General features: G+C 40.6%; 1 protein-coding gene across 16 annotated transcripts in view; it reads right to left on the reverse strand.

Annotated features, from left to right (window-relative positions):
- Nucleotides 1-22,298, reverse strand: part of CELF4 (CUGBP Elav-like family member 4) — a 700,852-nt gene that overhangs the window by 296,612 nt on the left and 381,942 nt on the right. For all 16 annotated transcript variants that reach the window (XR_007907278.1, XM_051804503.1, XM_051804504.1 and 13 more), the window contains one exon: nucleotides 9,461-9,509. Coding sequence is in view for 15 of the 16 variants with exons in the window: in XM_051804503.1 (XP_051660463.1) it covers nucleotides 9,461-9,509 (49 nt within the window). In the remaining variant the exon portion in view is untranslated. The remainder of the gene's footprint in view (nucleotides 1-9,460; nucleotides 9,510-22,298) is intronic.

A 22,298-nucleotide genomic window follows, 5' to 3' on the forward strand; every position in this document is an offset into this window, starting at 1 on the left:
TAAAGTGAACCCTGCCTGAAAAAGCATTCTAAGAACAGTGCCATAGTAGCCTTCTTCAACATTTCTTCTGTCTCTAAGTCTAAGGCTGCTAAGTGGCCCAGATTCTGAGTAAAAGAACTAGATACAGTTTACTCAGAGAGCTACATTATTTACATAGAGATTTTCTGCCTCCCAAACTGATTTCACGTACACACTTGTAATATACAGAGAGAGGTTGGAAAATGCTGTGTGTGCCACGAAGAAAAGTTTTCTTGACCTCCAGCATTTCCAGAGCCTTGAAACTTCTTGAAAGCTGTGATAGTGTAATCTAGGATCTCAGCAGGCAAGAGGCAAAAGCCTTCTCACTGAAATTCCCAGTCAGAGAGGAGAGTTCAGTCTGCATCAAAACCGCAGGGTTGAGGTAGTCTGTGTGCCAACAGCTGAGGGTACTGCCTATAGTCCAGACATTTCCTAGCTCCTACTGTCCAGAAAAACTCTGGATTACTCTAGAATCAAAGGTATTTTCAAGCCTGCAATAAACAAGTGACAGCTGAGAAGAAGCAGACAAACATCTTTATGTGCTGAAAACTGGACTCAGCTTATACTCCGCACAGCAGTGTAACTATATGAACTGTACCAGATCTGGAAACAATCATGTTCTCTATCCAGATTCAAGGTTTCAAAGGTGTTAAGGTTCTTGACTGACGTTGATTACACTTGGGGTTAGATGAACAAACGAATACACAACAATTACATGTGTATGCCAGATGGGTGCAACTCTAAGTTCCCAGAAAGAACTGAAATTCAGACCTAGAGCAATGATGGCAGGCAGGAAAATAACTCTGGGTACCTTCTTAATTTTTCTTTGTTGTTAACTATAAAACATGCCTGTTTTTAAAATAAAGAAAAAGAACCCATACAACAGGAGTAAGGACAGCACCAAGCCCTAATATCTGATGCATTGGTGATGGTGTAGGGGATGTTAGTACAGCACTCAAGAGCTGTGCTTGGGCTCAGAGTGAGAATGTTTTGATTTTCTGTGAATGTGAGACCAAGCACACAGGGAAGAAGCTTGGAAAATCTCAACAAGCAAATTAAATCTCTAAGGTGTGAGCATCATTCACGCATACTGTATTCAACATCAGGCATAAAAATGGCCTATATGTTTATTTTCCCCCAAATTCTTCTTTGAAAGAACAGCAAAATGTGTCTTATGTTTTTTAAAGAAATGTCCGTGTAACCATAACAACAAGTTCATCAATGGAAAAAGTACGTAATAAATGGCTTGTTATTTCGACTCTTTTTTGAGACAGGTCATTAGAAACTTCATTTGTCTACGCAGATTGCACTTATTCAGCTATATTCTAATAAAATGCACATTGCTTTCAATAAAGGGAATGCATTTGCTATTGATGTGCTATAAACTACTATACAGAGAGGTGTTATTATATTCCTGTGTAATAACAAGCCAATTACAGTGATCAGCAAAACCTTTACAATAAAGTCAATGCACGAGGAGTGATTATCATAATGCATTCTAACTGTTCTGTGCCATAAATGCTTTGCAATTAATTGTGGAGCGTATCTATAAATGTATTATTAATGCTGTATAAAAACCCATTGACAAGCAACTTTTACATTAAAAAAAAAAAGATACTGGGATTGTTATATGTCCCTGAGTTCACCTAGGAGGTTGAGATGCATTTACAAAGGTAGGATTTTTTTATAGGGTTACATTTTTTATTTCCTCCACTCTTCTCCTCCTACCACTTCTTCCATTTTTGCCTTGCTATTGAAAAAAGTCCAAATATCACACTGCGGTGTGAGGGCCCTCAATCACTTGATTTTTGGCCCTGTATCGATCATTCTGGGCACAGCTACAGCCTTCCACTGGTGTCTTAACCCTATGGCACTGACAGCCTGACATGCACGAGTGCCAAAGGCACTAGCCACAGAAAATGAGCAAATTAAAGCATATCACAACCTAAGCAGGTAATAAAAGAAGGGCGTGAAGGAGAAGATAATCAAAGTTACATAATTGATCAAAAGTTTTGTCTTAGCAAGAAGCAGAACTGATATCAAAACCTCAAGGCAATAAGCATAAGCTCACCAATCTCTCCCCAGGCTCTGTTCTGGTCTCTCCTCCTTCCTGTCAGTAAATTGTTAGGTTACAGATGCTTTATGAAAAATGTGCAGTGTGATTTTGTTTTATTTTTTTTTCTTTTCCTTTTATTCCCTTGATTTTAAAAGGTTGTCCTTAGGACATGTGCTAGAACACAATGTCCTGTGGATCTTTTCCAGTTCCTATTGATGGGCACACTTCCATCGATTTCAATCACGATGGAAAGGGCAGACGTGAACAAAAGTTTGATGTCCCTTATATTCTTTCAGCAGTTGAGTATGGAATGGAGCACATCAGCCTTCAGCAGAGTCATCAAATATAAAACACTACACATGAGGATCTGCCGGAGCCTTTTTTCTCCCCCAGAACTGAGTTTTACCAGAGAGTGGAAAGCATGAATGGGGTCACCCAGGGCTACTTTGAATTAACTGATGCATTTGCATGCTGGTACATTCTGCCTGCTTGAAAATAGAGCCTTCTGAGGACAACAGGGTGTCAGCTGTCAGTAGGGTCATGCAGTCCTGAAATTCCACAATAAACCAAGAGATTTTCATTTCCCATTGATGTAATCAGTTCCACAACCAACTACAGCTAGAAAGAGAAGATTTTTGTGAGAACTAAAATGCTACTTCTAGATGAAGTTTATCTTAGGCCTAAAGGAAAAATACCACAAATTTTAACAGATGTTCAGACCTGAAAAAAATTCAATGGACATGTTCTCTTTGAACTCAACAGCCTTGGATGTTGTTGTAGAAAGATGCTTAACACACAACAGGGTCTAAAGCTTGGGTTTGCTTTCACCTGAATTGGCAGAAAGGAAGACTGTTAAAATCTAAATGAGTTTTTTGATCCTGCCCTGAACCTTATCCTTTCCTATTCCATGGGAAGGACACCAGGACATATAGGACAGAAGAGTCCAGATTGATGCTCAAGACTGTGGGATGCCTTAAGTGGCTGTTGTGGTCCTGGGTCCAGCTCTTTCCCCAGCTTTTGAGTATACAAACAGACAGGTAAACATGTTTCAAGGCATTGATATCTCTCCTAATACTACAGCATGTCCAACAGCCAATCCTCAGGAACGCCACCCTGTCAGTGACAATGAGGTTTTCTGCTGGTCCTGACATTTCCCCAGCCTCTAAGGCAAGAAACCTGCCTCCCAGTTTAATATCAAAGTCTTTTCTTAGGTTCTTGTTTGTTTTTTTGTTTTGTTTTGGTTTTTTTTTTGTTTTTTTTTGTTTTTGTTTGTTTGTTTGTTTTTGTTTGTTTGTTTGTTTGTTCTTGTTTTTGTTTTTTTCTTCCTTTGACTCACGAGTTCATCTCCACTTCTGGTGGATTTTTTAACAGAATATTAGTTTATTTTTAAACAGTCATTCCTTTTCTTTGCCCTCCACACAGAGATACTGCAACTCATTATCAGTGGATAATATTGGATATGCAATTAATCAAGAAAAAATATTTAGGTTTGGCTGTGATGGTGCCTCTGGGAAGAAGGGTCAAAACCAGCTGATAATGTTTGGGACAAACCTCTGGAGGAGGGCATGTATGAGACTTAGGAGGAGGATTTCACATGGAGTTAAAAATCACCTTTCAAACTGCAAGGAACGACAAGAAGGGAGAGAGATGCTGTTTAAACTGTTGTGCACACCAAGGGAAAAAATGGGAATATGAGACCTAGGTGTGGTAAATATTTTTTCTAGAGGCCTTGAGTCCAGACACCACAAAATGTGAAGAGAGGAGCTGTTGCTGTCCAGCTAGTAGTCAGCATTGCCATTGCAATGTTGTCAGTGAAGGCTGGCATTCCTGTGTTGTGGGACTTTTGCAAGTTCCTGTCTGTGCCATTCTCTACCTCAGCTATAGAAGATCAAGTTGCATCATATTGTGCTCATGATGATGTTTGAAGAATTAATGGAGCTGTGAGAAGGGAGAACATTATCTGCTTCCCTAGATTGTTTCCCAGTGTTGCCTGCTAAATGGGCATGGAGATAATAAAAGAAAAAAAGATGAGCAGTTGAAGAAAAAGCTGTGGCAAGCCACATTGAGGTGGGTTGTGTGGATTACCACCTCAAAACCGGACATTCCCTCAGCCTGCTCTCCAGGTTCTGGGGTGGGAATTCTTTTAAAGAATCTCAGCAAAGGCAGAAGATAGGGAACCACTGGCAAAGTTTCTTCCACAGAGGTTGATGTTACAGGCAACATGTGGCTCAGAAATAAGGAAGAGATGAGAATTACAAAGGTACAACTCCAACATGTTTATACCCCAGATTCAGGATTTCTTGGGTGCTGCCATAGCCCAACCTTCAGCAGAGCAGAAGAGATGATGATGAGCTCTGTCAAGATTGCTCTCTCCTTACTTACCCTTCCCTCTCTTCTTCAGACCTTTCTGGTCTGAAGGTCTAAGCAAACAAACCTATTCTTTACAAAGGGTTTCCAAGGAGGAAGGAAATCATCCCATGCAGCATTGTTATACTGGTGTGAAGCCAACAAAGCTGAAAGAAACCAGTCTTGCTTGACTGCAGCTCCTAAATAGACCTGGATCTGGCTGGTACCTGTGTAGGAAGCCTCCTGAGAGGTTTTGACCATCTACACAAGCCATGGAATTCTGATCAGTTAATGTCAAATAATTACTGGGACCTTGGGCTGCGTTTGTCACAAACTACCTTGCCACCTGCAGCAGAGAGCTAGTGAGCTAGAAAAGACCTGGATGAAACAAGAATTAGACTTAGACTTTTGTCCCAAATGCAAATAGAGCTTAGAAACCGTGGAGAGGCCATTCTGAGCCCATCATTGTAACTAAGCTGAAGGCATAAAAAAACCCAGGTCATAGTGCATGAGCAAGGCACCACTGTTTTACTATTAACTGTAATTGAGTTCTTGAACATTTTGCTCTGAATCTGGAATAAACCATAACCAAACAGATAGATTCAGAGCCTGCAGGTCAAGTAACAGGTAGAGAAATGCAGCAAGTTTGTTGAAATATGAAGTCCAAGCCTTCTAGCTGCCAAACAGCAGACAAAAAACCAGTTAATTTGCCTCCCTCAAACATGCACAAAAACAGTCTACCTGAAAGCATAAACACAGATAGAAGCTTTAGTAGATTTCTTGCATGCAGAAAGCACTGCAATATGATGCATCACAGCCTCTCCTGTAAATCTCTCAACACTCTCTTTGCAGGACACTGAACCCTAAACTCTAAATCACTTTCTACTTTTCCTTTCTATTTTCTTTAGTCCAGGAACCTTCTATTTCTCTTCCACAAGATGCTGGAGGACCTCAAAACCCACTGTGAAGTGCCTCTTGGTAGTGACATTAACACTGGGTCTGGGCAGCACACCATGTGCATCTTTGCATGCCTTCCTTTACAGAGACTTTCCTCTGTCCTTTGAGAGGAATGTGGGAGCAGTGGAGCATCTAAGCATTGCTAACGGACTGCAACTAGAGCAGCAGGAGAGTCCTTTCCTTTTAAAAAATGTTACTGCCTGTACAACGTAGTGGGACCTCAGGGCTGCGTTTATCATAGGTTAACCCTGCCAGCTGCAGTGAGAGTTGTCTAGTGAGAGCTGGAGATATTGTGGATAAAATAAGAAATGGCTCCAAACTTTTGCCCCAAACCACAAAACAGACTTGAAATCTTTCTCTGAGTTTGAGAAACTTTAAGACATGGATATCTACGGGCTATTTTTAGAACTGTACATGAGACAAGGAACCAAGAAAAAACAACTTCACTAAGATGAAAATAATAGAGAATTCTAACAGTTTAATTGGGATATGTCATGTTCAAAATTTTAATGTGGACTTATAACTTACATCTCTAAAAATATATAGGAATAACTAATCTCTGGCAAAATAACTTCCATATAGTGAAGTCAAAATTTGACCAAAACAAAGGTCAATGAGAATTTTTAAGATATCCTTAATAAGGCTAGAATTACACTGTGATTTTTCAGAACAAAATAATGAATTGTTCCCTTTTTATCATGTTCTATCAATTCCACTACACCTAAAGTCTCTGAAAAATCTCAAAGGACTCTGACTTTCTGATCAGGTATTTGAGGCTTCATGAAGCATTTTGTGGAAGGAGTAGCCCTATGAAACATTTTGTAGCTTGACTATGCAACACATATGCACAAACAGGATGGAATGTAAATTGCAAAATTTTCCCATTAATTTAGACTGTTTCCCTAGAGACATATATTGAGGACACATTCATTTCTAGTTCCTGTAAGATTAGGCAAATGTAAATAATGACAGTTTTTGTTGAAAAGTTTTTCACTCTTTGTCTTGCTCCAATATGGAGATTAACAAAAAAAATAACAAAACAGGCAAAACTAATAAGAGGTGCTCAGCATTTCCATTTTGGAGGGTTGAGTGTAATTTGTGCCAAGCAACATTTTGAATTCTTCCTCAAACCTAGATGGCCTGATACTCTAAATTCTTGCTCACACACACTAAATGATAACATGCTATTTTGGTTCAACCAAGAATCAGTACACAGGAAGGATTAAAGACTGACAAAATCCAGACTCCAGAAGAACAACAGGAAAAAGGGCTGAGCAGAATCTGAGTGAGGGAGAAAATAAATTTGGGATTCTCATCACCTTTTAACTGTGGCAGAACTTGCTGGAAAATTCAACAATTAATGTTTTAGCAAAATGCAAGTATTTGCCCGTAAGTAAAACACAATATCACTTCCTCAAGAATACTGCTCACGACTTTCAGTAAAAACCTCCTTGCAAACTACAGTTTCAAAGAGCACTGCATTTTTTCATTATCACCGTGGTTTGGCACCAAAATTCCTCATCATTCGGGAGATAGAGGTGTATTCAGAGCATGGACTTTGGGCAGACCAAAAGACTCGTGCTGTGCCGAAGAACTCCTTTGTCTTCCAAGCCCCCCTCTTCCCTCATGTCCCAACCCAATACTCGGACAGGGTATAATAAGCTACAATTTAAGTTTCTTTGTTGTTGAAGTTGACCTTTATCTTGCAGCCCTAATGAAGTCTTTTGATGTGCTCCTAAGACACACGGCCTCCTTTTTAGCATTCTGTTTGCAGAGCCTGCGTTAACCGGTGGGCTCTTGAAGAACGTAAGTTTTCATACAATGCCTCCCTTGGGTGCCAATTGTTCTTTTCTCCCATAGTTGCCCTTGAGTCATGCCGTCCTGAAACATCACCAGCCCAGAAGCAGCTTGTCAGTGGGGAATTAGGACAACGTGTCTTTCACACCAATGATGAGCACACCCACTTGGCCTCTGCATTGTGACCACCACTGACAGAAGCAATATGGGAGCAGACTGGATGGGAAAAGATGAGGTTTGTGCAAGATGGGGAGATAATTAGCTAAAACACAATAGAGAGGGAACCACTGGTGTGACGGATAATGTGGAATCAAACTGCCACTGGAGCCCTTTGCAGTTCAAACCACCATCCCTTAAAGCAGCTGCTCTTAGCAAAGGAGTTTGAAAACCCTTCCCAGAAAGCCAGGCATGTGTTCTCTATTACTGATTTGCATTTAAAAAAAAAAAAAAAGAGTGATTGGGAGCTACATACCCTGTAGGCGCACTAAGCAAATTGGCCAGCCTAATTATTATTTTTTGGTATGTCTAATTAAATAGACAAAAGGCCCTCCCTTAACTCTCGCTGTCGGCACGAGCTCCACTGGAATGTGCATAATGTCCCCTCATTTGCCCAGGCAGCTGAGCCTTTCCCTTTTCCCCTAGGAGACTGGCGTTGACAACCGCCCATGGCTTACCCAGTCCTACTCAGACACAGCCAGATCATCAGACAGGGAGGGAAAAGGGGGAAATTGACCTGGTTCTGCTAAAAACTACTGGACAGTGCTGCACAATGTGATATGCCTTTTTTGCAGGTTAGAAATACGCCGTGGTCCTTCAAAGCAGAACTTGCCATCCCAGATCGCATCAGATACTTTCTGCCCAGTATTGGCCAAATTCCCTCAAATTTTCTTTAAGGGGGGCTCTAAAACTGCAGTATTTATCCCTGAGATTTCTAGTGTTTTCCCAGCACTCAGTTCCTCTCCTGCTCTGCAATTACATGGCACCACAGTCCTTCTTACAGAGCCTCTCTCAACCTGCTGGTTTTGCCACTCCATAACACCAGCCCTTTAACTACAAGCTACATACAGTCTTCCAATGACTTGAGTCACTGGAGAGTTTCAGCCTCACACTGACACAGTCAAAGCCTCTGGAATCCACAGCTTTCAAATAGAAAGAGAACATCGTGTCTTCTCTCTGTGAGGCATTTTACTCCTTTTAAGTAGTTGTTGCTGGAGATTTCCACAAATGCCAGCACAAAGATAGTCATCTCACAAATGAGGAAGAGTTTATATTTATGGTGGAAATTGAAAAGTTTTCAGACATCTAAGAGCCACATCATTACTAAATGACAAACCTTACTCCCACATTTATCTGATGCATAAGCACTAGAGGTTTTTATTGCACAGATGAGGAAAAGCCTCTCTATTTTTTCCCAAAGAGATAGGGATAGAGAGGAAGGAAACATGTCATTATATATGCGCGTGTATATATATAAATGTACAGATACAAGAAAAAAAATAGCGGATGGTAATTTATCCAGCATAACAGACCATCTCACACTTTCTCAGTGAGCTCTGTGTTTGATCTGACAAACAGACTCCTATTAGAAGAGTACGGTGAAGTATCACCACATCAGTTCAGGTTGAAAACCTTTTACAGGAAACACCTTATCACTGGTGATCTATTGAACAATCACTTAACAAAGCCTTCCAAATCCACTGTGCAGGATGGAAAAGCAAAAGACCAGCTCCTGATTTCAGCTACACCTGTGCAAATCCTGAATAACTCCCCGGGTCTGAGAGAAGTCTTCAGTTTCCACAACAGGTTTATCCAGATAAGCTGATACAGGTGCAGAAAACTCTGCCAGCTCAGAATTTGCTTTTTCCAAAAGCAGAATTGCTTCAGTGCAAGCAGAAACAACACGGTCAGAGAAACCATAAAATATCTGCTTTATCTTAACCAAATTAAACACCTCTGCAGCTCAGCACAATGTAGGTCTGAAAAAACCCACATTGCTGTCACTGCTGTTAAACTTTGTTAAGTCAGTGCCTGATGCTTCACTTCTTAACGAGGCAGTTATTTGTTTCTCAGGCAATCGCTGGCACCTGCCTGCCTTTTAAAATCAAATAATAATTGAATATGAGGAAAGTGAGATGAAGTAAAGGAGATTTAATAAAGAGAATCTTTGCTGCGGAGGGAATTTCTTTGGCAGTGATTACGTTACTAATTGATCAGCACATTGCCTGAGAGAAGCCAGAGACAACAATTATACTTAGCACTGTGGCTGAAAGCAATGCAGTCAACTACCTCCTCGGCTTTCGCTGTCCGCTGGTTTCACCTGGATCGGTCTGTTCATCTGCAAGGAAGAACAAAGAGAAACACGTAATTAATGGAGGAATCAAACATTCATATACAGAGGCTCGCCTTGTTTTTTTACCATACGTCATAATTAGCACCAGAATGTACTCCACAAGGCGGGGGGGAAAGCAATTAGTAAACAAAGAAGTAACCATGGAGCAAAGGCTGCTGCTTGGTCTGAGGTAAATAAATCAGTGTCACTCCATTTACCTGACAGGAGCTCTGTTGAATCACATTAGGAGAGGGATCTGACTCATTTCACACAGGTCATGAAATTTTAAACATAACTTTTAAAATTTCTAATAGTTTCTTCTGGAAACACTACTGTGTGAGAGTAGAAGTGCCTTGTCAGAATATCAGGATCAGTGAGACTTTAATTGAAAAGATTTCTTGAGGTTGGCATGATGAAAAGAAAATTGAAAAGTGAATTCCACTTCTACTGTTAGCTCAGTTGGATAGTCACCTGTAACATAGCAGACTCCATTTCACATTTGGGGAGTGGGGTTTGAATCTGATTTGTCTACATGCTGCAGGAGTGTTGGATACTGTGATTTTTTGGTGGAGTAGAGGACAGGATATAAGTAAAAATTTCTCCCTCTGTTACTTTTTCAGGTATGTTCTTCCTTTCTCACATCAGAATATAAATAAGCATTAAAACCTTGCCACTGTGCTGTGAATAGGACTTCTGTTATCAAAATTATCCCTTTGGCAGTCAACAAAAGCATCAGGGACCATCACTATCCCCAGAGCTGCTCACTCTCAGGAGGGCAACAGATGTCTACAATGGACTTCATTGGCAGTGCCTACGTGATGTGGGTGTCTGATTAACAGGGGTGAGGCTGTACCCCTCCTGTCAGTGGCTAGAGATGCAGATTGGATCAGAACCAGCTGAGATTTTAATCTGAAAACTCTTCTTTGCCTCTTACTCCTTGTCACATACACTGTGCAGAAGGATATTCAAAATATCTTTCTATGTGTGACCATGTCTGAGTGGAATGAAAATATCTTTTAGATTTTTCAACCAACAAAGAAAGTACAAGTTCAAACAAGTATCACAAGGAGCAGAAGGTCAGAAGACAATAGGAATCTCCCAACATATGTCTTCCCAAATAAAGTTGGATCACAAATTGGCTGATGAATGTCACAGGGTGCCTTCAGGGGATACTAGTCATCCCTTATTTGTGGCTAATCACAGTTGGGTAGCAAGGCCATTAGTTTTACTCTTCCTCCCCCCCCACCCCCCTTAATTCCCTCTTTTTAAATTTTTTTCTTTATTTTTTTTTTGAAAGTAGTTCAGAATAACTTGGATTTATTCTAATTGCTCTGCACACATATTTAGTAATAACAAGTTATCAAGCTGGCTGACAAGTAGGTTAAGATGATGAAAAGCCTAGCAGATCCTGCTGCACTGTTGTCTCTGGAGGAAAATGTACTTATCCATAAACTGACTACAGTTAGACTCACACTCTGGGAGAGAAGGATCAGTGGCTCCAGACACTACTGAGCAGTTTCTGCTCTGCTAAAACCAACAGAGGATCTGGTACCAGATAAAGCTTGTATCAGCCCCTGCTTCTGCAGCTGTAAAGACCCATCACTCACATAGGTATCACAAGATATTAGCAGGGCCAGAGGCAACATATTTAGCAGCAGCAGGACAGACATCCTGCCATAGGGCTCCTGTAACATGTAAGCAGTTAGCTATTACAGGCATTTAAAGATCTGACATCACAGAGATGAGGAGGGTATGTCATGTAACTCCAAACGTACAAAAACTGTAATTTTAAGCCACTCTTAAGCTGGCGTCTGAAATGAAAAGGATGTATGGTCTTCTGAAGTGCCTGTTCCTCTCTGGTGATCACAAAGATAGTCTATGCATCTAGGTGACTTCCACCTTTATTGGACTTATGCCAGATGAACCCCATCTTGGCTCTCATGTGGAGGATAATGAAGCCAAATTGCCCCGTTACTTCCCTCAGCTACTCAACCTCTGCGACTGGTTTGTGTTTGTAGAAGGTTGGTGTTGACACCGTCCACATACCAAGATCTGACTTTTGACACTTGCACTCCTGTTACATATTATGGGTTCCTAATGTGGTCCTGATAGCTAATCTAACTCCCGTGGTCAGAGGAGGGTGGTCAGAGACCCCTGGTGCTCACTCCACGGCAGCCAGAACCTGCATTCCAAGCAGCCAGCAAGAGAAATAGTCATGGTAGACAGGAATTTATAGATGTGCAGCACACAGACCTTGAGAGACAAGGTCGTGAATCCAAAATGGACACAGCCTTGTGACGCAGAACACCCCATAAATCTACCAACATAGGTGCTGATCTGAAGAATGTTAAAGTCTATGAAAATTCCCGCTGAACTAGAGTAAGCTCTGGAGCCAATCTTTACAAAAACAAGACAGAGCTCTTCCCACTTGTTGAGTTGGATGTGATCAGCTTGCAAAAGGCAGAGAAGATCATCAGAGTTTTTGGCAAAAATTAAAGGACACAAAATTTTGGGGGGGAGGTTGGTTTGTTTGATTGTTTTTGGTTTGGTTTGGTTTTTTGGGGGGTTTTTGGGTTTCTTTTGGATTGGGGCATGAGAAAAAGAAGACAATCCCCAAGAGGAAAAAAAAAGAGGAAGGGAATGAGCATCCAACAGAGGAACTAAAAACTGGGGGAATTAATAAGTAAAAACCTAGTGTAATTTAATGTACACTATGATTTATACACTTGACAATTTCTTTACAGACCAGAGAGAAAGTGCTGCCTGCACAGAGCCCATAATACAAATTGAGATCATCTTGACATGAAAGACACCAATTATAGGGAGAAACACTGAGAGGAAAATAATTAAGTTTCCTTTCTCCATCTATGGAAATTTATTTTTTTTTTTTTTTTACACAGACACTCCGGGAGCAAGGAGCTGCCACAGGGACCAGAAAAAGGCTAGGTGGGGAAATAAAATGGTAGAAAGATGTAGCTTTCCCAGTCTGGGAAAATGCCTTCTTGAGGAGAAGGGAATTTAGAGCTTCAAGCTCCCTGTATATTCTTCATCTGGAAATTGCCATGGGTTTAATGAAATGAAACCAAAGGAGTCCTCTGTAGAGTTTTTGGGGGAATACTGAAATGGACATCTTTAATCTGTCCTGTCATGATGTACCCTGCGAGTATGATAGAAGAAATCAGGCAGCAAATCTGAATTATACCATGGAAGTCCACATGGGATCATAGGAATTACAGATGTTGCTGTAAGGTTTTTTTTGCACCCTGCCTATAGAAGACTCCAAAAGAGGTTTGGCAACATGAGAAAAGAACTGGGCAGGCTAAGCCAGCATTTGATCTAACAGATGGAGTGGATGTAATCTGTCAGGCTTTCCTCTAGTATGTGCTACACTTCTGTTCATTCAGTGGTCACTCTTTCCTCTGCCCATGGATCCTCACTGTGCTCTCCTTTGAAATATGATCATGGTTCCCTATTCGGTATCATTCCTATTGGGCTGCCACTGCAAAAGAAGGATACTGTTTTACCATTAGTTAACCCAGAAAGTGTTTATCTCCTCTTTAGCCTCTCTCTCAATCTTTAGGACTTGACTAAAATTTTTTATTGTCTACACAACATGAAGATGCCTGACTTTAGGGAACCAGAATGCTCAATAGGTATGAAACCATTATAAATAAGGACAATGTGTATCCTCATTCATTTTTCAAAATCTTGTTTGGTCAAAAATTTGCTTTGAAGTGCCTCCCTCAACAGCAATTTTGTAGCAAAGATGTGCTGAGAGCCACTGGGGCACAAAGAGGTTTAGGCAAGTGCCAAAAAAAATAATTTAGGTGTTTGGTTACATATGACAGACCCAGTTTTCCAAGAGGTGGCAAGCAGGTGGCAAAACAGGCGTTTATTCACAATTGTGTTCCCAATGTGGACTCAGGAAAAGCCTGTTACTCATGCTCCACATCTGTACTGGGAAATATGGGTACTGGGTACCACTGCAGCTGTGAATCAGTCCCTTTCAGGAAGGGGGGGTTGTATGTCCTTTTCCCACGAGTGCCATAAATGTTTGGGTTTATGGAGAAGTCAGAACTTCACATGCATCACACTTCTCATTTTACTATGATACTTTACGCATTCATCTCTGCTGAAAACCGCCTTTACTGTCACTTTTGCATACCTTGGACAAGATGATCCTACTTGTTACACTTCATACCCTTCAATTTGGCTTTTTCTTCCCTTTTTTTTTTTTTTTCCCTAAAACCAACCCATTCAAATCATGCCAGATATCACCATCTCACACCAAATTGCCACTGCCCCACCTACCCCCACTCCAATTCTCCCAGCAAGTAGAAACACAACATCATTTTTCATGTCCAATTACAGCCACTGTGGTGCCACTGTTAAAAGACAGCGCAGGTACTCCTGTCAAAAAGGGTTTGAGTTACAAGAAGCGATGAATTATAGCAAGCCCTTTTTCAATTCTCCACAGAAATGAAATGTCAGAGCTTGCTGCTGTATTTTTCTCAGCACCATCAGCTACAGGCCACTGCAGGAATTAGACAGGGGACAGACGCTTTTCTGCATCATGATTTTTCTTTTCCTAAGGTTGTCGTTTTCTCCCCCCACCAACCCTCTTCTTCTCCCTCTGGCTTTGATATTAATTTAGAGGAGGTAGAAGGATCACCTGGGAAAGAAGAGTGTGAAGCAGAGACAGCTGATTTCTCACTGTCTCCATCTTTCTTCTTCTCACTGTTCCTACTAGTCCTTTCTTTCTTTTCTCACTCCGTTTTTCATTGCTCATCAATATATCTGGTGTTTCTAGCTAAGACTAAGACTCTACCAGGCTTGGGAATGGACAAGTGCAGAGATTAAAAAAAGAAGAAAAGGAAAAAAAAATCAAAAAGCATGGAGATATACTGAATAGCTTAAAATGTGATCTGAGATGGGAAGGAAAGGTGAGGAGATAAGGAGAGTACTGAAGATCACTGAAATGTCAGTTATGGTTAGAAAGAGCATATCCAAGCAGAAGAAAGCTATACTGGAGATAATCTGCTGATTATGCTTAAGGATTACAAAATTTCAGGAGAAAAAAGGTTATTCTAGAGCTTATATGTTCTATAAAACTATGGAAGATGATCCTGGTAATCATTTGGATAATAATGAATAGCCTTTCCACCACTCCTTAGAGGTCTTAAAAAATTTGAATTCTCCCTCAGAACAGATTGGGTCTTTGATTTGTATAAAAATCTGTGATGAAAGGAATTCTGCTGTCCATATTTCCTGAAGTTCCCAAAAAGTGTAAAAAGTAGAGGTGTTACTCCACTGACCTTCTGGGTGACTTTGGACACATCATTACCTCTTTCTTAGCTCTTTCTTCTCTACAATAAAGATAAAGTTACCATAATGTACCATGAAGGTGGTTGATGAAAAAAAAATTATCTAAAGTCTAGTGTTAAATAGAAAAGGAAACAATCATCCAGTTTTTTCTATGCCTGAATTACGTGAACATTATGGGGGCAAATGACAAACTCTTCTTGCTCACTGATGTTCTGTTGTGTTTGGTATTTTTCAGGCAGCAGCCCCCTAAATCAATGTTGTGACCTAATCATGAAGAATAGGATGCTGATGTGAGCTAGGAGATCTTAGCAAATGCTTATTGGGCACTACTGTATCTCTATAGATGCTGGTTAGCCTATTGGAAAACAAATCCCATCCCAGAGCAACTTCCTTCCTAAAAATGTTATGCAGTTCTTGACAATCTCATGGCATAGCTCAGATGTTAATTGGAGGTATGAACTGCTCTGAAATTTCCAGAAAACCTGTTTATTATGTTTAAAATCTCTCCACAAAGCACTAAGAGGAATTTAATTTTACCACTTCTGCCGACTGAGTCTGCCATGAGCCTGTTTTCAAATGTGCCAAGAACACAACAGTAATTCCTCTGAATTCAATACAGCAATTTATGTGAGTAAAGGTATTGGCAGGAATGTGTTTGTAGGACTGGGTCATAATTTTTAAAGCATTGAACAAAATCTGCCCTGATCGAGGGCCCTAAGGAAATGCAAAGTATATTAGTGTCAAAGTTGGAAAGGCCAAGAAAATCATCTACAATTGAATTGTGTATGTGTAATTGCAAAATTCAAGTAAATCACTCCATACCTGATTCTGAGTGACATAATTGAATTACAGTGATCTAAACTAGATAGCCATAAGCCTGAATCCAAAGCAATCTCCTCTCTCTGAAGAAAAACCACGAAGTCAAGGCTCAGGTTCAGGGAAATTTCTCTGAATGTTACAGAATAAGGAAGGCTGCTTCAGCACAGGTTAGCTGCATGACCAACCCCCTGTATTTGTATAATTCAGCTGTAGTTCATAGAGCAAAAACCTGCTTCTATGGGAATAGAGGTAAGTGCTGTGTTTGCATGTATTGCCACATTAACTACACTTACCGTGGGCACTACAGACTGGTACAATGTTGGATTAATGAAAGACTAGGAAAAGGAAATATTTTAAAAAGTTTAGTAAAAAAAGAAACAAATCATATTGGTTTGCCTTGTGAGAATTACTCATTAGTAATACGACACATCTGAAATGACAATCTCAAACCCTGCCTGGGTAAAGGACTCTTAATTCCTCCCCACCACCCACTTCCCTGCCTGATGAGATATGTGTCACAGACATGTACACAAACAGATGAGAAGACCTGAAACAGGAATGTGCGAGATATGAAAAAGAAAAAAACACATTGAAGGGTCTGACCTTTACAAATCAGTCCATGCTCTGGTGCCTACCCCTGAGAATGATTGCTACCGGCCATCCCTGCACTCTGAGGGCATTTTCTATATATCATATAAAACACATCGTAATCCATCTGTCTAACTATTGATTCATCTTTCTCCTTTTCTCCTGCGTATAGATGAACCTTGAGAGGGCTTCAGTTCAGTTTAGATTCACATGCACAAGCCTGTGGCTTCAGATACAAAACTCTCTCCCCATAGAACAGTTTAGGTTTGAGTTTGAAGAAACTGCTTATCTTGTCAATAGCCAAACAGAACCTTTCCAGTACAAACAACTCCGAGTTTGTCCCCAGGATAGCTGAGCATGTAGTGTTCAACCTTACAGTAGTTCTGGTTTTAAATGATGTGGGAAAGGGTAAAGGGAGAACTCAGTCCTCAGCAGGTTTGAGGACAAAGCACAGGATGTTTGGAACAAAGAATCATTTTCCAAAACAAGAGAGACAAAACTGCCTTTTTTTTTTTTTTTTTTTTTTAGTATTTATATCTTATGAATATTGTTTCCTGTGCAAATCTGCATGTGAAGGAGACAGCAGGAGATCCTCTTAAAGCCTTGAGCAGTCACGCAGTAAAAATGATATTTCAAAGGTCTATATTCACTGTGCCTCCTCACACACAGTACCTCAGTGACCTGAGGTACTGGTGCCCTGATCATCCAGATGGGTATTTATTGCACTCATCGATCTTGCTTGGCTCATGCACTTGACCTTTCCTCCCTTGAAAAGAAGGGGGTCTTCTGGATGACAACTTTACCTTGGGAAATGAGTCTGTAGCCCAAGACCCCTTATGTATGTGAGAAGTCCTAGGACATTTAGTGAGTACACTCCAGCAAGTAAAGAGTCTCAGGACTGGCCCACTGGTTGTTCTAAGCTATATAAAAGGGTCTATTTGTCTATGTATCCTGACAGCAGAGGTATAACTCTTGAATGGACATTCTGCTCATTAAATCCAGTTCCCTGCTGCTACCATGAGCAACCACAATGTGAAATTCTGTTCATAAACACATCAAATTCTAATATAAAACTAAGTCAATCTTTTGTTGACTTTCCCCTCTTCTTCCCTAAAATCAGTAGGGATAAGCTTTTCCACAATCTCATCTTTCTTCTAATTTCCCTCTTGAGTTTATTTCGAGATAATTTACATCCAATTTTAAAATGTGCCCCAAACACCTTTTATCTAAAATCATTCTTTTCAATTCCTAACTTTTTCTATTAGCCAACTCCACATGCATTGAGCAGAAAGCAACCTCATTCTCTTTTAGCCTAGATATTTTGATACCAAACTCCTTCAGGACAGAGCAAGAGCATAGCCATAGAATCAGAGAATTGGTAATGTTGGAAAAGATCTCTAAGATCACCAAGTCCAGCTGTTAACACGGCGCTGCCAAGTGCACCACTAAACCATGTCCCGAATTGCTACATTTGAACCTGTTTAGGGATGGTGAGTCCACCATTTCCCTTGGCAGCTTGTTTCTGTGCTTGACTGCCCTTTTGGGCAAGAAATTTTTCCTAACATCCAAAACCTCTCTTGTCACAACTTAGGCCATTTCCTCTTGTTCTTCACCAACCAAGACAGCCTTAGGCTAACTGGCATGGAGCCTCGGACTACTGAGAATGGCTAATAAGTTAATGCACACAGAAGGCATCACAGAACTTAAATGAGTGATGAGAATGTGTGCTGAGGGTCCTGGTTCAGTTTTGCAGTGTGTGCTTAGCTCAGGCATTTGTGCTTGTAGGTCTGTCTCTGCCTGCAGTGCCTAGGTGAAAGCCTGCCCTCAGACCCCACATCTGAGTTTTCTCACAGATGCTCTCAGTGTTAGTCTGTTGCTGTCTGTTGGGCAGGTAGGGTGTTTTCTGCATATGGGACACGTCATGGGCACACAGAGCCCAGAGGACTCTTCGGCACAGACGTGAGGCCAGAGAGACAGATGTATCCCCGAAGGCATTACAGACATAACCCCTGTTCCCCCACTAAGAGATGAACATCTGCTCTCGTCTTTTCCTTATCCTGAGCCCATGACCCCCGGCTATTGGCACTTCCCTGATGTGCTCTTCACTCTCTAGGCTTTATCTCTTCTTCTGAAGCAAGACCCAAACATTGCCTTTGCCACTAATGGTTGCTTGGCCTGACTCTACAGACTTTAGGCAAGGCCAAGCTCCATTGACTTCGGTGCTTTGAGTGCAAAAAGAGATTGGCCACTGTCCATCCAAGAAGATTAGACCTTCTGTGCTTGTAGCTTCATATGCCTGGCCACAAAGATAAGAACCACAGCCAGCCCTTTTGCCCATGGAGAAATGCTTTCCACAGCACTGCCATTTAACGAACAACTGAGTAAGCAGCGTAAATTAACTAGCTGCTTTCACCCACTGCCAGGCCCATGAAATACAGGCTCTCTCATTGATCTAAACGTGTAGGTGGTCTCAGAGCATGACTTAGAACACAGCCTCCACAGGAAGTGAAAAAGGCTATCACCAGGCTAAGACTGGAAGCATGGTACCCATGCTACCCCTTGGTACTGGGCTAGACCCACTCTGAGACAGGAAGTGGTTTCCCCCCACCACTGGTCATGCTTTCAAAGGTAATGTGTTTACTCTCTTCCTTCTATCCTAATTTCCTTTCTCCCAAGGGTTAAAGTCATCTGTGGGGTGAGCTTGCTGCAGTATAACAGAGAGCACTCCATTACCTCAGTCCTGAACCCCAGGAGGATCAGATCTAAACCTATTCCAAGTAAGATGCTGCAGCACTTCTGAAGATAAGAGCTTCTTTCTCAAGGTGTATCCCTATCCTATACAGGTGGTATGGTTGTGCTCTCCTTTCAGTTCTATTAACAAACAAATATAATCTAATTATTTTAAGATAACCTGAAACAAGTCCCATTTGAGCGGAAAAAACCCTAGCAGCCATGCAACCTTGTCCACTGATTTGTCTAAACTGGTTTGAAATCACACCTCAAAGTAGATGTGTGAACACTTCGTCTAATCATAAACCCCTTAGCTGTGCACTGGATCAGGGCTGCAACTCCTGAACTGGAAAATAAAAAGTAATTTTACAAAAAAGAAAACAAACAAGGAAAGACTCAGAGAAGGAATAAGACTATCTTAATCTTGATAGTGCCCCTTTAAAGAAAATCTTCTGCAAAAAGACTTAGAGCACTAAATTTTTCTTCTGTCCTCCTTCACAGATAGGAAATGCATACTGGTTGTGATTTTAAGCCCATCCAGCTGCTCAAATTAGTCCTCAGTTCCTAACAGCAAATGAATAAACACAAGCTGGAACCTTGCAAATTATAGCAGAGCCTTCAAAAAGAAGGGAAAATAAAATTCCCAAACATTTCTTGAATAGGGAAAACCATGGAACACTTTAAAAAAAAAGACCCAAACAAAATCAATGAAACAAAACCCCACAATCTTTCCAGATTCGAGAAACTCAGGGTTAGTGCAATTCTCTCTACTGGTTTCAGTCCTTACAGAATCAGGCCCTCCAATGCAAAATGAGCTACCTCTCACTCCCATCTATGTATAACTGGTATCATCTGGTCCTATGTTTTGACAATTATCTGTAACATAATTAGCAGACTTATGAGCTTTGCTGATTAATTATGCCATCCTTCAAAGTTGATCTGGGTACTTACAATAAACAAACACCCTGGTTGGGTAACAAAGGTGATTTTCTGTGTCTGTTCCAGCCAACAAAGGCTAGCAAGCTCATTCTACTATGGAGGGATGTGGTCAGAGACTCCCAGGTAGCTCATGTGGAGCTACTTCTCTTCTGGTCCTTGACCACACCCTGACTTCCCCCCTCCTGAATGATTAAATATTTTCTCTCTGCTGAGAGCTGTCCAAAAAAAACTGGTGTCTGATACTAATGCATCACTGATGCTTTCCTCCTCCAGTTATGCATAAACATTGCCTTTCTTTCTTTTCCACCCTGAACAAACACTCTTTTTTCTTTCTTTTCTTTTCTTTTCTTTTTTTTTTTTTTTTTACATCAACATGTACCAAAGCATTAAACAAGACATTCCATTAATTTCTTCATCATCATAACTTAAGCCTGGGACATACCCTTTAAATATTCATTCAGCTATGAAAACTGGGCATTAAAATTTTAATAATGTCAAGCTCATTTGAACTGAGCTCCTGGGGGACTATTACGATACAATTAGAATAAATATGATGATTGATTTGGTGTAAAGGTTCACCTGTCCACATCTGTTAGTGGCCGGAAGCAGCATGCCACCTCTGGCATCACAGCCCATAGCTCCAAGTTATTTATTCCCTTCCTCATCAACCCCATTTGCTTTTCACTTGCTTGCAAGCTTGACCCCCTCACTTCCTTGCACAGCATGTCCAGCTTGGACAAAGCTGGAAGAGGCAAACCAGAGAGGTGTCGTTGAGAAGCGACAACTCATCCAACTGCATTTTCCTCCTTCCTTCCTTCCCCTCCTTGTGCTGTGGCACTTGATTAAAGAGGGAGCGCTGATCAGAGACACGAGAAGTTCAGCTATAAACTTTCTGGCGGTCGTAGCCATTAACCTTTTGCAGTATGAGTCTGAACTCCCAGGGTCTGATGCTCCTGGGTAGATCGGTAGCAAGCCTAAGCAACATTGACATGTTTGAACCAGCGCGGAGGAGAACAAGGCTTGCTGCTTCTTAGCAGCATCTTTCCAAAATCACAGCAGAGAAACAGTCTCAAGACGTGATGCTGAGAGTAAAAAAAAATAAATAAAAAAATTGCAGAGAGGGAAACCGAGCAAGAAATCACACTGCTTAAGGAACCTTCTGTTTCAAACTCAGGATGTTTTTGAATACACAGACAGATAATCAAAAGATTTTGGTCCACTGGGTGCTGAGCATATTTGAAAATTTGGGCCAGATTGTACTTTCTCTCTCTTGCAGTGTGAATTGGGTGCTACATGGTGTAAATATGAAAGGACATAAAATGGAGTCATCACCACTGAGAACAATCGTAGAGTTTGTTTTGGTTTTGTTTTTTTTTTCCCTGTCATCTACTTAAAAAAACCCTACTCATTAATTCTTTGAATAAGGGTATAATGTATTTAAAGGTAACCCTTCTCTAGCCCTGCTTACAAGCACTGCCAGTGTTTCTGGCTTTTGGGGTTTTACCATCAGTCTCCTGACATATGGTGCTTTCCTTAAATCCCCAACTTCTGGACCCTAGCAACTTTTTAACAGGAGTTTTGATTCCAGAATAAAAGACAATTTTTAATGCTCAAAATATAGCTCAAAGAAAATGAATACATGAAAATAAAATATCTCTTATTTATATTAACATATCATCCATGATAGCTTGAGATAATTTATTACTGATGCATCTTTTCAGTAGGCAACATTAATTATTAGAAGCATTATTTGATTTTCACTGTTTTAAGCTGTTTTTATTCCTGTCTGCATTTTGCTTAAAGCAGATACTTATCCTAAAGCTGTCATTTTCTTTTTCAAATTCAAATCAAGTCCAGTTCCTGTGCCTATTTATTGTCTTTGCTTCTGTATAATTTAGTTTTAACTTATTAACTTTTAGTAATACTTTTGTATTATTTACTTTTACACCCCTCCCCCCAAATAAAAAAGTTTTAAAATAAACTCAGCCCATTATGCATTACAATATGGAGATATGAAAGGTAACAATGGTCACTTGATGTTGATTTTCTCAGAAGGAAAACAGCAATTTGGGAAGTCTACTTACTGTGAACCCACGTTGTGGAAAGATACAGCCTTGTACTCTTTTACAAAGAGTATTACCTATCATCTTCTTCCCCACTAAGTTTACCCCAAGGAAAAAGGGGTTAGACAGTAATCTTTATCTTCAGCGCCCATTGTGAGGATTAATTAGATATTATTCCTACAAAATTGTGAAGTTCTAAAATGCTATATAAGCTCTCAGTGTTATTATAACGTGCCATACCTTCATAACGTATACCACTGCAATATCACCCCTTGGTTGTTCAAGACTACAGAACTGCTGCTTCTAATTGAGTTAATGGCTTCATAGGCTG

The sequence above is a fragment of the Manacus candei genome, unplaced genomic scaffold (assembly GCF_025592945.1).
Source record: "Manacus candei isolate 608988 ecotype Guabito, Panama unplaced genomic scaffold, ASM2559294v1 h1tg000061l, whole genome shotgun sequence".
Lineage (NCBI taxonomy): Eukaryota > Metazoa > Chordata > Aves > Passeriformes > Pipridae > Manacus > Manacus candei.